Below are 14,894 nucleotides of genomic sequence, written 5' to 3' on the forward strand. Positions count from 1 at the left end.
ATGAAAATTTATAATTTACAATAATAAATATCTGTTATAATTAATTTACACTCCAAGATTCATGGTTCATATCCTCATATAATTTATACAAACATATAATATAATCTTACATTAATGTTGGCACAATTAAAAACAATACATACCTAAGAATTAAACTAGGAATTTAAAAAGTATTTATTTGAAAAAAAATATTATAATATTTTCAGATTAAATATTTGTTACATTTAAGCATAATTATATTTTTGAAGTTTTCATCAGTAATTTTCCCTCTTTTTTTAGGCAATACGGCACTATCATTACTAAAGACAAGTTATACAGCTCCACTGCTTAGCAGTGGTATGTTAAATTTCACAAATACTTTTCTAATTAGATTTTTGGTTAAAAATTTGATGTTTCCTGTTTTAAAAGAAGAGTTACTTTAAAGTTATTTTTTTGACCAATCAAAATAATTATTTGTATCTTCACTGTCTGGCGATTCACATTCTGATTTATTTTGTTCAAATATCATTATTTATCAAGCCAGGTGGTTTTAAAATACGTATGAGAAAGTGCAGCATACATTAAAAATGGACCACAGCTGTTTACTAAAACGTTTTTCTGCACCATTCTTGAGCAAAATAACTAAAAATCGCCATATGTGTCGAAGTTTGATGAAAATGGAATGTTCTGTCCAATTAGGGCAGTCCAGAAAGCAAAACGCACATATACAAGAAAAATAATTTTAATTTAAAAAAGACATGTTATTAAAACTTGTTTTAACTATTAATGAAGCCTCAACTGTACTTACATCTAATTTATTTCGAGATTTTGTTTGATGTACCATTCATTAATGAAAACATGCGTTCTGCTGCTGTATTTGACCCAGGCAATGAAAAATAAAATTCAATAACTATTAATAGATAATAAAATGTTATATTAAGTTCTTTAAAAGCTGATAACCAACGTTATTCAAGTGATATGTTATGTCATTCTTCACTTTGTTCTTTGAAATATTTTTGAACATTTTAAATTTTTCAAAAAAATGGTTTTAGTCAATGTAAATCATATTATAAGTTGTAGTTAAAAATCGTATTAAATGCTTTATTATTCCAAGTGATGATTATTTTGGAGTAAGTGTCACCCATAAAAAGTCTTTTAATTCGGAATTATAATAGATCCATTCAGACCAATTGTAAATGTAAATTGGTAGATTTTATAAAAACTATCACATTTACTTTTAAAATCTAGTTTAGTGGTGTGTCCTTCCTCTTGATTTTTTTTTTTAGTTCATTTTTAACTTCAGTTTTCAACAATTTCAATAGGTAGCTGGTAAATGTTGGCTCTTAATTTTCTTAATGTAACAGGTAATAGTCTTAATTAAGTTGACATAATACAAATTTTTACCCACTATAAATGGATTTAATTCTGGCTATCTATCTAAATATGTATATAAAATCCAAATACTACCACTGACTCACTGATCGCTGTATCTTAAAAACTATTCAACGTACTAGGTGTGGCAATTAAATAACGAGAATTTTTAATTTTTAAACATTAATTTTATATTTACAAAAATTTCTAACCCATATACAGTACTCTCCCCTAAGTCTAACACACTTGGTCCAGTGTTTTTCCCATTTCAGGAAGCCAGCCCCCCCCAACCACCCTGTAAGTCACGAAAAGTCACTCTTCGACACCGACGTCACAGTACGTTGAATGTCCTTCAAATTCTGATAACGATGTTCTTTCATTGATTCCTTTAATTTTGGAAAGAGCCAAAAACCAATATAGCTATATTAAAGCGTTGTTATATTTCTACTGATCAAAAACTGTTGAATTTTTAGTGATTTGCACAGAGCTTTCGCATTTATAAATCGTCGTATACCATCTAGTGAATGGTCTCTTTATTAATACCGAGGTTATTTGAAAATTTTCAGATTGTGAGGCGTTGATCTGAACGCACCACCACTTTCAAATGTTTAAATGTTTCGAATTTTATCTTTTGTGTTAGAATATTTTCTCCACATAACAGTTGATTAGTACATCTTTAGAGTGAATTTGGCAGCCTATTATATTCAGACTAAATTAATTTTGAATTTTAGATATTAAAATTGACTTATAATCTGGTCGATGACATATATGTATATCGAATGAAGTTGTGGAAAATGACATTGGTTGTACCTTATATTAAACAACAAAAAGTAATATTTGGATTCTACATTGGATTACTCACTTGAATCTTTTAACTATTATACAATTTACACGATTCCGTAGAAGTAGAGATACTATTCTAATTCTTTTAATACACGTAAGATCTGGTTGGGTCATTTTGTTAGGATACTCGATGACAAATAATGCAATATTTAGTTTTTAGTTTTAACGCCAACAAATAAATATTTTATGTATTCTATCCAAATGTGGAAGTGACTCTAGGCATTATAATTGCTTTGTTATGATATTTTTGACCACGTATCATCTGCAATTACGGTTATCAAGGGACGATCTTGTGGCTTGTTCGTCTACGTCTCTGTTTTTAATTACAATTATTGATTCCTCTTTCCTAACTTTTTTCCATTTATTCCAAATTTATACTAAGTATACATTGACTAATTTCTTCATGAATATGTTGAAAAGTAGGAAATGACAAATACATATCATGTATTTTGTATATTGTATACCATTAAACTCTTCCAATTGGGAATATCCTTGTCCTGTGTTTAATATAACAGATGTATTTATGCTAAATCCTTTTCGTTGTGGAGCTTCTGAATAAATATTTTCTATCGTATTACTCATGTTACATTTAAAAACAAATGTGCTAAGAAACCTATTTTTTTTTCTGTTATAATTTTAAAGTCAGAAAACATACAATAAAACTTATCTTATTGTGTCGAATTCTTTGAATTGCCTTGAATAAATATGCTATGTCAACTATCATTCTGCTTTGTAATAAATATCTTTTTTTAAAAATATTATATTATATAGTTGATGTACATAAGAATATTTCGCGCGTGGAAGTGAGTTTAAATTGTGAGTATGTGACTTATAGGATGGGCATGAAATCCGTATTTGATTCAAATTCTTATCAGAAATTTCCGAATTATCCGGATTTATGGATCCGAATCCGAATAATTTGGATTTTTGAAATCCGGATATGCCCGATGTAGTAATCCGATTTTCCTTGTTAGTAGTACCTTGAGCTGTTTAAGATATTGTTTTTGTGTATTTGTACATAATAGTTTTGTGACCATTTTTTAATATTTTTATTACTTTTTTTATGGTTTTAGACGGTCAATAGCGTAATATGTGGTAAATAAGAAATAGAAACTTATAGATTTTTTCCTGCTTACTATGACACAAACACGTAGACTATGCCTATATTTTTTGTATAAAAAGGATTGAACCTTCATTGCTAATTTGACTAATTCTTGGCTATAATTACGGATAGACCGTTGGAGTTGTTCTATATTTATTTACTTTTCGGGCTAGCTTTTATATGTCTCAGTAAATAGTGTAGGTACCTAGTAACCTTAAGTTTGTTTATTTGGTATTTTATAAATAATTTATTTTTGAACTTATATTTAAATCATTTAATACAGTAAATAATTTATCTTAAAAGTTAAGTGAATTTTTTATTACAGTCATCAATATCACTAATAACGTAAAATGGCGCAAGTAAAAGAATGTATACAAAAAGCATACGAAGTACAAAATATAATTCAATTTCAATTAATTCCGTGTTACAAAGTAAAATTATTATTATGTATTTGATATTTTACCATATGCTTTGTAGTGTTCAAAAGTACGTGATACTGTTGTTCCGAAAAGCTGTTTGCGCAAACCATCCAAGCTTAATTGCAGATGTAAAAGTATCGAAACTTGTAAAACATTAAAGGTATAAAATATTTTTTAAAAATGATCTATATTTGTCATATTTTTTATAATTCAGCAAGCATTAAATTTTCTATTCTATTTAGTATTATATTCTGATTTTGATTGTGTTTGCATTAAAATGAAAATTATGTATACTTAATTGTTTATGGTTGGAAATAGTAGAATTATAGATCTGAATAAGACTTCATTACTGGAGACATTTTAAAATGTTTAAGTATGAGTACCCATAGGCGCAATTTCAATATAAAAACTGAGGGTGCTTAAGCTCTACATTTTCCGGGCATAGCTTTGAATAGTTACTGATTGTAATATTATAAAAAAGCGCCCCCCTATTTGTACCTATGTAGGTACCCCATTTCTTGATGAAATATTAAAATAAAGTAATATTTTTTAATACCAATAATCATATTCAACAAGCTGCATAGGGGTGATCAATTAACATGAATCGGATAAGTAAGATATTTATTCTCTTGGACCTAATGTTCATGTACTAGATAGATAGATGTACTGGATAGTCCTAATCCATCATATTCCAGTAAAGGAAGCTTTACGATTGGAATTAAGTAAAATTAATGAACGTTAAATAAATCCTAACATCGATGTCTTATAGAAATAACTCAAAAATAAAAATAATTTATTTTACTGCTCCCCTATTAAATACTATGTATCTAAATATTTTTATAATCATCTACACTACGGATTTTCAACATCTATTAAAGTGAAACTCACAGTATTCTATGTTTAATGCGATGATTTTATAATATAAAAATGTATTCTTTTTAAAAATAATTGTGAATTTAATCTATTACAATGACCGGTTGGTGGTAATCTACTATTTATTTATAATTAAATTATGATAAGTTAATAATGTGTTTGTATATCATAATATTATAACACTACCTATATTGTATGGTATTAAGTACCTGTTTTTGGTATATTCTATGGTATTTTTTTCTAGAATGAATATAAATACGTCCAGCCATGTCGTCCAGATCTGTGTATACCTGCCTCGGTAAGTACCTACTTACACCTTACATGTATGTGTATATTTTCTGTAAAAAAAAATACTGATGACATTAATCATAGAATATTATGTTCAATTCGTACCTAATACATACCTTTAAATAGGTGAAATTACATAACAACTACAAAATAAAAAGTTGGAAAATTAGACTAATGATAATAATAAATTAAATAATAATCGATAGTTCTTATATTTTTTTCTTTAACCAGGAATTTGTCAAATTGGACTCACTTTATTTTGACTTAATATTGGCCATTATTTTATTTTTTATTTTGTTCAAAAGCTATAAATAATGATTTAAAATTGCATTCATACTATCAATTATTTATAAATTGTAATAATAACAAATAAAGATAAAAATAAAATAAAATGTATATAATATACAATAATAGTCAAAGTATATACCGGAACATGATTCTGAACACTTCAGTTATATGTGCATATACAAGCACCACTCAGGCATACATATATATGAGTTTGTATATAATATAATAATATAAAGATCTATTTCAAAATTATAGTATAGATAAAAATAAGTTACGTAAAGTAAAGAAAACTCTGATGCAATTGTACTGTACTTAAAACGTTTTCTCCAAATATATTTATCGCTGTAATGTGTCAGCCAACGGTTTATTTCGCACTTTTTATTACAGCAAACACACTTAAGCGATGCGCGTTTTACGGACGACTCCATCTACAGTCGTTCATTCTACCAACATGACGTTTGTCGTGCCAAACCTGTCGTACACCCTGATCATATAGTAATGGCCGGTGAATTTCAGGATGAAACAGTGCACAAGGTTCGTTTAGAGTTTTTATTTGTTAGACGAAAACCTCTTCCATGAAAATTATAGATTTTATTATTTTATTAACCATCTATAACACAGCTTATATTTATTATTATTATTATTTTTAATAACAATAATATTTATTTATTATAACCGCAAAAAAAAATTTACAATTTAAAATTAGTAATTAATATGATTAATTATTATGATTAATTTAATATGAATTATATCACGAAAGCTAATAAGAACAATACAGGTTATAATTATTTATTGTTTACGAAAATGCGTCTCGGTTAGACCACATAATTTTTATACTGAGCAAAATTAGCAAAAGGAAAAATATTTATGTTATATTTACGTAATAATAATATAGCTAAAATTATAAATCTTTGATTGCCAAAATTAGTGTTATTAAAAGGAATATTAGGTTCATTTAATATTGCATGTTTGTCAGTAATTGGAATTTATATATATATATATATATATATATATAACCTTTCTAGCTAGGCTGTTTAAACGTGGTCCCATTTTTTTTTTAATACAGTATGAAGCTTCATTTATTAAACTCCATGTAGTTTTCATATCGTTAGACGGTAAGGAAATAAGATAACTATAATATAAACAACGAGTTTTTTTTTATCAGTGTTAATTAAGTTTTAAATCAAAAGGTATTTTAAGCTTTTGCTTGTACAATTTTTGTCTATTTTACTATAATTGCTATATAATTGCAACTTAATATAATATTAGTACCAAAATCTGTAATTATTATATAAATTCCAAGGAATGATATATCCATTTATTTTAAACTTTAATACCTAACTATCTTTCTGTTATATAATAATTATATTAAATGTTTGTGGGATTGTATTTAGGTAAATCAAAATGTCATTTAAATGTAGTTTAAAATATATTTGTAATTTTTATTCACAATCAGTGGATCTCTACGGGTAAATATTAAAATTTTAAATAAAAACATTATATTATTTACAAGCTTAATTATTTTGATTAGTCATATTGTTATATTGTTAATTGTGTCATTTAAATACCGCAGCTAAGTTACCCAGTACAATGTGCGCCAGTAGTGCAAAAAATCACACCTAAAGACCACTGTTTGACGGGCACGGGACCCATGCGGCTGATAACTACTCAACAACATGATTACTACGGGCCGTGTGATGGCGGGCGCCGGAAGAACATTATACCGTCAGGCAACCTTATTCGGTCTGAATGTCCGATGGCTGGGTTGACTACTACCAACTTATCGTACCAACCGGTGTGCGCAGGGCCGATGGAGAATTACAAACCACACGCTTGGTAATGTACCACAGTGTTAGGTTCAGGCGTTATTGTGATCGGGCAAGAGACCATTTAAATATAAACAATATTTCATTTTTTGCCCAAATTTTAAAAAAAAAACAATTATATTTGTTTGTTCTTTGTACCTAAATTTATACGGTGATTATTTTAGAAATTATTTCAAAATTAACTATTTATATGAAGACGTTAGAGTAAATTAGCATTGCCTAACTAACAAACATGTATATATTCTAATATATATATTTATAGTATACAATTATTATAACGAAATTCAAGTGTTAGCTAGTTTTCCTCGTTAGGTTAGAATCGTTTTAAATGGTAAATGAAAAATTAGACTTTTTATTTAATAGCTAACATTATTAACAATATTTGGCTATAGTGTAACCATACTTGTTCTAAAGTTTATTTTAATATACAATCATATGGGCAATACTATTAGATGATTTATCATATACTACTCGTAGTGACTTCTACTGTATACATATATACAGTATGTATTTACTAAAATCTATATAAATAATTGAACATAATGTGGCTTATATGTATGCCGTTTGTGTTTAAGAATCGTTACTATTTTTATTATTTTAATATTAATGTAATATTTAACAATGAATATATAGCTATACCGTTCCCGCGGAAGGAATGGATATGAATACCGTACAAAGATGCAGCTACAAACTAGTCGAACCGAAGGAAAAACTCCCTACTCCGTGGGCAGAAAAAGTAGAATATTGTAAGCCGGAAGACGCAGTAGAATGCTGTACGGTGTACAACTATAGGTATTTCTTTCTCAAAAATCCAAAACTAATAAATTATAATAATAATCGTGCTAATTTACTCACCTTGGTTGAAATTTCATAAATTTTTTTTTTACTTTTCAAACATTTTAAAATAATTTTTTTTGTAACCACATAGTTACAAAGAACCGGGTGTATACATGTTGGATGATGGGTGTGGAAACACACTTGACATTGTCGCAGAAAGTAATTTAGGTAAGAAAATAACAGAAATACCAACTACTTATCATCATACATTGTGTATGTGACTTATCACACCTTTTTTTTTAGCAGAAAACTGTTGTCCACCTACTTGTCTGGCTGATAATGTGGATAATGAATTTAAATCACAATTCATCAAGGCTCATCAGTTTGATGATTAACCAATGAAAAATTAGAGTAAACATAATGTAGATAAACGTCTATATGTGCAATTCTTTAACTTAGAAAATAAATCTTCTAATAAATTGTTGACAAATTTTATATAGAATTACTCAAAATCATTTTTATAGTTTTGATAAATTTAAGTTGTATTTTAAATGGGACACCTCGCATACATATAATGTTCAGGTTCTTTATATGATGCATCACTGTGATCACTATACTCCGTTCCAAAAGAGAATACACCAGGTGGCAACCTGTTTCCGTCCGGCGAAATACATCTTCTATATGGAGTTTCGTCTATTGCGCCGAATTTTGGACACTACCTGCATAGTATACATCTATTGCGCCGGTATAAAAAAGGTATATCAAAAAGGTATACGTCTATTGCGCTAGTACTAAAAAAGTTATATTAAAAAGTAAATTTAAATAAAAATAATTTACATACAAATTTATCTCTCTGATGAAGTGTCTTGAATCTTAATCTCAATCTAAAAAAATTAAATTAAAATTAGAAAATGTAGATATAAAAATAGATTTATATTTAATTACCTTTTAATCATTTTTTGTAGTGGTAGCTTATCCGTTGTACAAATTCAAACATATCTAAATTTCCATTTAAATACTTGGATATATTATCTTCAACTATGGTTTTTTGTTTTTTATTCTTATTTTCTTTCTTGACGCTATTCATTTTTATGTATGATTGAAGTTGAATCATTTTTAAAACTTCATAAAAAACAAAAATGTTTGGATGTGGTGAATAAAAATATTTTCCAAATGCTGAGTGAAACGACTCACAGGCATTTGTCGTTCTTTCACCTGATATGATACACGATGTCCAAAGATACGGTGGAAAAGTTGCATCTTTACCAATATATGTATCAACAAGGTAATCGAAAAACGTATCAATTCGTTCGTCTATTGGTTTAATGCTCATAAAATCAACCGCGAAGCAATTGCCGACGTTTTCAGGTTCAAGTAATGGTAAGCCGAGTATCCACTTCAAATATTTTCCAATGTCACTTGAATGATTTTTATATTCTAAAGATAAGCCTAAATATTGGATTTTTCTCCACCATGATTGAGAGAGGTGAAATCGGCAACCACGTAATATTATATTCGGCCAAACCGTAAGAACAGCCTTATGTATGCTTTACTCAAAATCTACAATGCAAATTTTTGGTTGAAAATGTACAGACAATTTCGATTTATATATCTCAATTAAACTATTAAATGCTTGCTCATAAATTTAAGTTTCTTTATTTGGCAAAAGAAAAAAAACTAATTGAATATAATGACCGTTGTTAACTGTATGGATTGTAAATAATTGATACAAAAATTTGGGACAGTAAGAAAATGTCCCGTCAATAAATATTTTTTCTTGACTACAGAGAAATTTTAAATTAGCCATTGTTGAAAATGCCGTTATTTTGTTTTCAGAATCGTTTATTAATAAAAATTCTTCGTCTTTATTCGTAAATGTTGGAATGCTAAGTAAAGCTTCCTGGGTTTCTCTCAAATTTGTGGACAATATGTTGGAGTATTTTTTCGCCTTGCTCTATATAAATTTTGCCTTATATTTGAAATATCGTCGGTTTTAAGGTTGTTTGTTAAATGATTAGATATTTCCTTACTTATTATTTTTAACGGCTTCTCTGTTATATTGTCCATTGCTTTTCTTTTCATCTGATTTGATATAATTTGACGTTCCAGATTATTAGGTGGATGATGTTCATGTTTAATTTCTTCAAATAAAATTGTAGTTTTACCCTCATCTACGTAAAGCTTAGAGTTGCAACTTTTGTGTGCGCACCGCCATTTATGCCCTTTTTTAGTATGTTCCTTATAAGAAAATTTATAATTTTGGTAAATAATTAGTTCTTTACCATGTTCACTTAATATTATTTCCATTATAAATTTAAGCACGAGTCACGACAACTAAACGAACGACTATACGAACAACGCGTGGAATTGTACTGCACAATACTATGATTTTACCTTTAACCTAACACGGTATTTGTCCACATTTTGTAATTTGTTTTATCTTCAAGTAATAAAATAATATAATTTAAATTTTTCTATGATGTACGATATAGATATATTAAATTAAAACACGTAAAACCCGATTTGTAGTTATAATAGAAATAGTATTATAGACGTTTATATATATTTAAGAATCGATCAGCGTAATTGACGTACACCATTTATTTCATTCAAATATCGATCGGCGCAATTGATGTCAGGGGCGGATCCAGGGGGGTGGCGCAGGGGGCGCGCGCCACCCCCTCGGCTTTTATTTAGTTGAAAAATTACATTTAAAAATACAATAGTTTAAATTTAAATACGATTTAAAAATTGTAAAATGTTTTTATGAAATTATTGTGTGTAAGCATAATGACGTACTTTTTAATAAATAATAATGAGACGTATTTTTATATCCCAAATCGCCGGATGGCGGTTTGAGGTTATTTCTAGTTTCTACATGTGTAGTGTTTATATATTATTATTAATATTATCTTGATAAGTATTTGAATTATATCTAAAAATAAATATTCCATTCAGATTATTTTCGGGCCCCGACGTATGGCACAGTCCCCGTTATCGTAATAATTGAAATAGATATCTTTACATATAATATTTCACTATTCATCAGATTACAATTTAAATTATACAACAAAAACAATATCTGATTTTCTTCGTATTGTGTACAAGTGTAAAAAAAATAGTTTCAGTATTGAACTAGCTGTTCTATGTCGTGGTTACCTATATTTATGTTAAATTATTTCTTAATGGTTATATTAACGGTATAATAATATATTATATAATATTAACGGTATATTTCTAAACCTATAATGGACAAATTTGTTATAAAAAAAAAAATTAATTTGCATGAAACCCATGAAAGTGTCACATCAACAGAAGAAGTGGATACTTTAACTCCAAGTTTGTCGTTCAATAGTTTATTGACTTCTGCTTCGACGAGCTCAATAGAATCGCAACGTATTATTAATGATAATAATGATACTACTACTTCATCGGAAAGTTATGATATTGGTAACTATATAGACCACATATATTCTATTAATGATTTTACTAAATTTATGATTCTTAAAAATCACTGGGTCCCTCCAAAAAATTATATATTACCTTTTTCTGTACATAACAAACGCAATAGAGAAGAAAAGCGACGTCCTAATCATCAGCATTTATCTAATTATTCTTGGTTAGTTTATTCCGATGTGAAAAAAGGACTTTTTTGCAAAAATTGCGCCATTTTTACTAATGATATTCTAGTAGGTGGTCAAAAAACAATATCTGTTAAAAAATTGGTGACAGAACCCCTTATAAAATTTGCTAATTTATTAGGAAAACATGGAGACTTAGACTGCCATTCTCAAACTCAGTATCATAAGTTGGCAATAGTTAAAAGTGAATCATTTATTCAAGTATATAAAAATCCATCTTATGATATTCGGAATCAGGTTGAAACTTCACGTAAACAACAGGCTATTGAAAATAGAGAAAGACTTGTTCCAATAATAAAAACTTTAATTTTACATGGACAACAGAATATACCTATAAGAGGCCATCGTGATGATGGTTCATTACTTAATACAAATAATAGTCCTGTTGCAACTGAAGGAAATTTTCATTCATTACTAAGATTCCGAATAGATAGTGGGGATAAAGTTTTGGAAAATCATTTAATGACAGCTAAAAATAATGCTATTTATATTAGTAAAACATCAACAAATGAGTTAATAAATCATTGTGGTAATGAAGTTCTTTCTATTTTATTAAATAGAATACATAAGGCAAAATATTACTGTGTTTTATTTGATGAAACAACTGATGTATCTCACATATCCCAACTTAGTATATCAATTAGATATATTTATGAAAATACAGTCAGAGAAGATTTTATTGGTTTTGTTGATCTTCATAAGGACAATTATAGTGCAGATGCTCTTGATTTTGATACAGATAATGAAAGTAACACATTAGATTTACAACAGTCAGAACCAACTATTACAGGAGAAATACTTGGTTCAACAGTTGTAAAAAAGTTGAAAAGTGTGGGACTAGATTTAAAATTATGTGTAGGAATCGGTTGTGATGGTTGCAGTGTTAATATGTCGACAATATGTGGAGCAGCAATTACTATACAAAAATCTGCCAAGAATGCTTTAATATGTCCGTGTTTAAATCATTCATTGAATAATAATTTATCTAGATCAAATAAGATTCAAAGTGTAAGAAACGCTATTGGAACTGTACAAGAAATAATAAAGTTTTTCAATGTTTCAGCTAAAAGAAATTTTATTTTAAAAAAACATTTAGGGTATCAGCTGACTAGTCACTGCATAACTCGCTGGATTGAGAGGCATGATTCTGTATTACAATTTATAAATGACCTTCCAATTATATTGAAAAGTTTAACTGAAATTTCTACATGGTATGATATATCTACTTCATCAAAAGCCAATTCATTGTGTAAAACTATACAAGACAGTGAATTTGTTATGTGTATTTTCTCTTTAAATGACATAATGTGTCTAACACGACCTTTAAGTATATTACTCCAAACTAAAAATTTAGACCTTTTTTCTGCTACTACTAAAATAAAAGAACTTAGAGAAGTACTAAGTACAAAACGAAACGATGCAAATCAGTGCTTTAATATTATATATAATAATGTTGTTGAAATGATGTCAAAATTAGGCACTGAACTAAAACTTCCAAGGACTTCTAAAAGGCAGACTTACAGAAATAATATTGAAGTCAACCCAGAAGACAGTCAAGGTTACTGGAGAATATCAATTTATATTCCTATTTTAGATGAAGTAATAAAAGATTTTGATAATAGGTTTTCTAGTGATAATATGCAATGCTTTAATCTTAATTTTTTGATGCCATTGAATCTCATGAAATGTTTCAAAAACACTGAACAGTTAAATCAATCAATTAAAGACATTTCTAATCAATATAGTGAGTTATTTGGTGAATCTATATTTTCTATTGAACAAAAACTAAAAGGAGAATTAAATCTATTTGAAAATAAATTAAAATCAGATACTGACCTCACAACTATAACATCAGCTATAACATTTCTAGACAAGCTTGATTGTGACTATTTTCCAGTATTTTCTTTATTTATTAAAATTCTAATCACTCTCCCAATATCTATTGCTACAGCAGAAAGAAGCTTTTCTTCTCTACGTTTACTAAAAACATGGTTAAGATCTAGAATGAGCGAAGAAAGGTTAACTGGTCTAGCTTTGTTATACATTCACAAAAATATTGATATTCATAATAATATTGAGAATATCATTAATAGATTTGCTAATGATAAAAATAGAAAATTGGACTTTATTTTGTAATTTTATTAACTGTACAATGATTATTTTATAATATTAAGCACCTATATATGAAGTTATAATAACAGTAACAACTATTTTGTTTTCTGTTTTGTTTTATTGATTATTTAATATAAAATAAAGTTTTATACCTACTTGAATTAAACTGTGATTAATTTTATTTGAACGTAAGTTAGTTCAAAATGATAAATTGGTAACACATTTATATATAATAGTAAGTATGTGGCACCTATTTAAAGTATATTAATACTTAAACTAATTATTGCTTAAGTAAAGTATTTATTTTATCATAAATAGTAATTATGATTCATTATTTTTATATACCTACTTCTTATCCCTACCTATCTTTATTACATTTTTAGATATAAATAAAATCATAAACATATTTGGGAAAATACTTTTAATTTTACATAAATATAATTTTAACTTACATAGAAAGTTTGACGAAAAATCGGAAGACCAATGTAATTGGTCCACATAAATGTCTACAAAATGTGCGCCCCCCCCCACAGAAAATTCCTGGATCCGCCCCTGATTGATGTATACCTTTTTCCTATCCCATAACTTTTTTTTCTTTACCTATGATTTTCGGCGCAATTGATATATGCCCTTCTATATTACGGGATAGGTAGTGACCAGTGGAAAAGGAAAAAAGTTCGTAGAACTGGAGTATTCTCTTTTGGAACGAAGTATACGTTCTTATTTCTCCTTTTTGTTTTTGACATCTCTTTCATCTTTACTAATATCTAATCTTGCTCTTAGAAAGGCCGCAACCTATTTATTGTTTAGGATGACCCAGATTGTTTGTCTTTTTTACTACTTTCATGGTTTGTAAATTTTTTTAAGCTCTCATGCTTAAAATACTCACCTTATACTGTTTTTCATTCTCTCCTGTTGCAATACTCTTAGAGACAGAGCATTATGACCTTTTTTGGTGTTTTAATTAAGTCAACATTGCCAACGAATACGGTACCACTTTATATCATTTTCAAGTGAGCAAATTAAAGTTTTTAAAATTAAATTCTTACTCTGCATTTAATTTATCTAATAATTAGCCTTTTTAATATTAATATTTTTAAGAGTTCGATGGAAAATTGTAATTTTTTTAAATACATTTCTGTTACTAATCTTATGTCATATTTCGCTGTTTTATTTCATTTATGTTCTATTTTGATGGATAAGTTCAAATGTAAGAAAAACAACATTTATTAATAACACTAAAATAATTGTCTTAGATAGATTTGGTAAAACTATCTAAATCTAAATTAATTGGGTGGTACGCACAAAATTACCATTCGTTTGGGAACAGTTAAGCCTTAAACCACCACACACATGGTTACCACACAGTTACCTT

General features: G+C 27.9%; 2 protein-coding genes across 2 annotated transcripts; both read left to right on the forward strand.

Moving 5' to 3' along the window:
- The first annotated feature begins 3,645 nt into the window (after positions 1-3,645).
- LOC132928064 (uncharacterized) lies at positions 3,646-8,161 on the forward strand. The gene is made up of 8 exons (XM_060992626.1): positions 3,646-3,684; positions 3,773-3,874; positions 4,832-4,885; positions 5,551-5,697; positions 6,737-6,999; positions 7,623-7,781; positions 7,918-7,994; positions 8,073-8,161. Exons 1-8 carry the CDS (start codon positions 3,646-3,648, stop codon positions 8,159-8,161), a joined length of 930 nt encoding a protein of 309 aa, XP_060848609.1.
- A 2,853-nt stretch (positions 8,162-11,014) lies between these two features.
- On the forward strand, positions 11,015-14,021 carry LOC132925258 (52 kDa repressor of the inhibitor of the protein kinase-like). The gene is made up of 2 exons (XM_060989665.1): positions 11,015-13,425; positions 13,976-14,021. The coding sequence occupies exons 1-2, from the start codon at positions 11,015-11,017 to the stop codon at positions 14,019-14,021; spliced, it is 2,457 nt and encodes an 818-aa protein (XP_060845648.1).
- Positions 14,022-14,894: the final 873 nt, after the last annotated feature.

Source organism: Rhopalosiphum padi, chromosome 3 (genome assembly GCF_020882245.1).
Source record: "Rhopalosiphum padi isolate XX-2018 chromosome 3, ASM2088224v1, whole genome shotgun sequence".
NCBI lineage: Eukaryota > Metazoa > Arthropoda > Insecta > Hemiptera > Aphididae > Rhopalosiphum > Rhopalosiphum padi.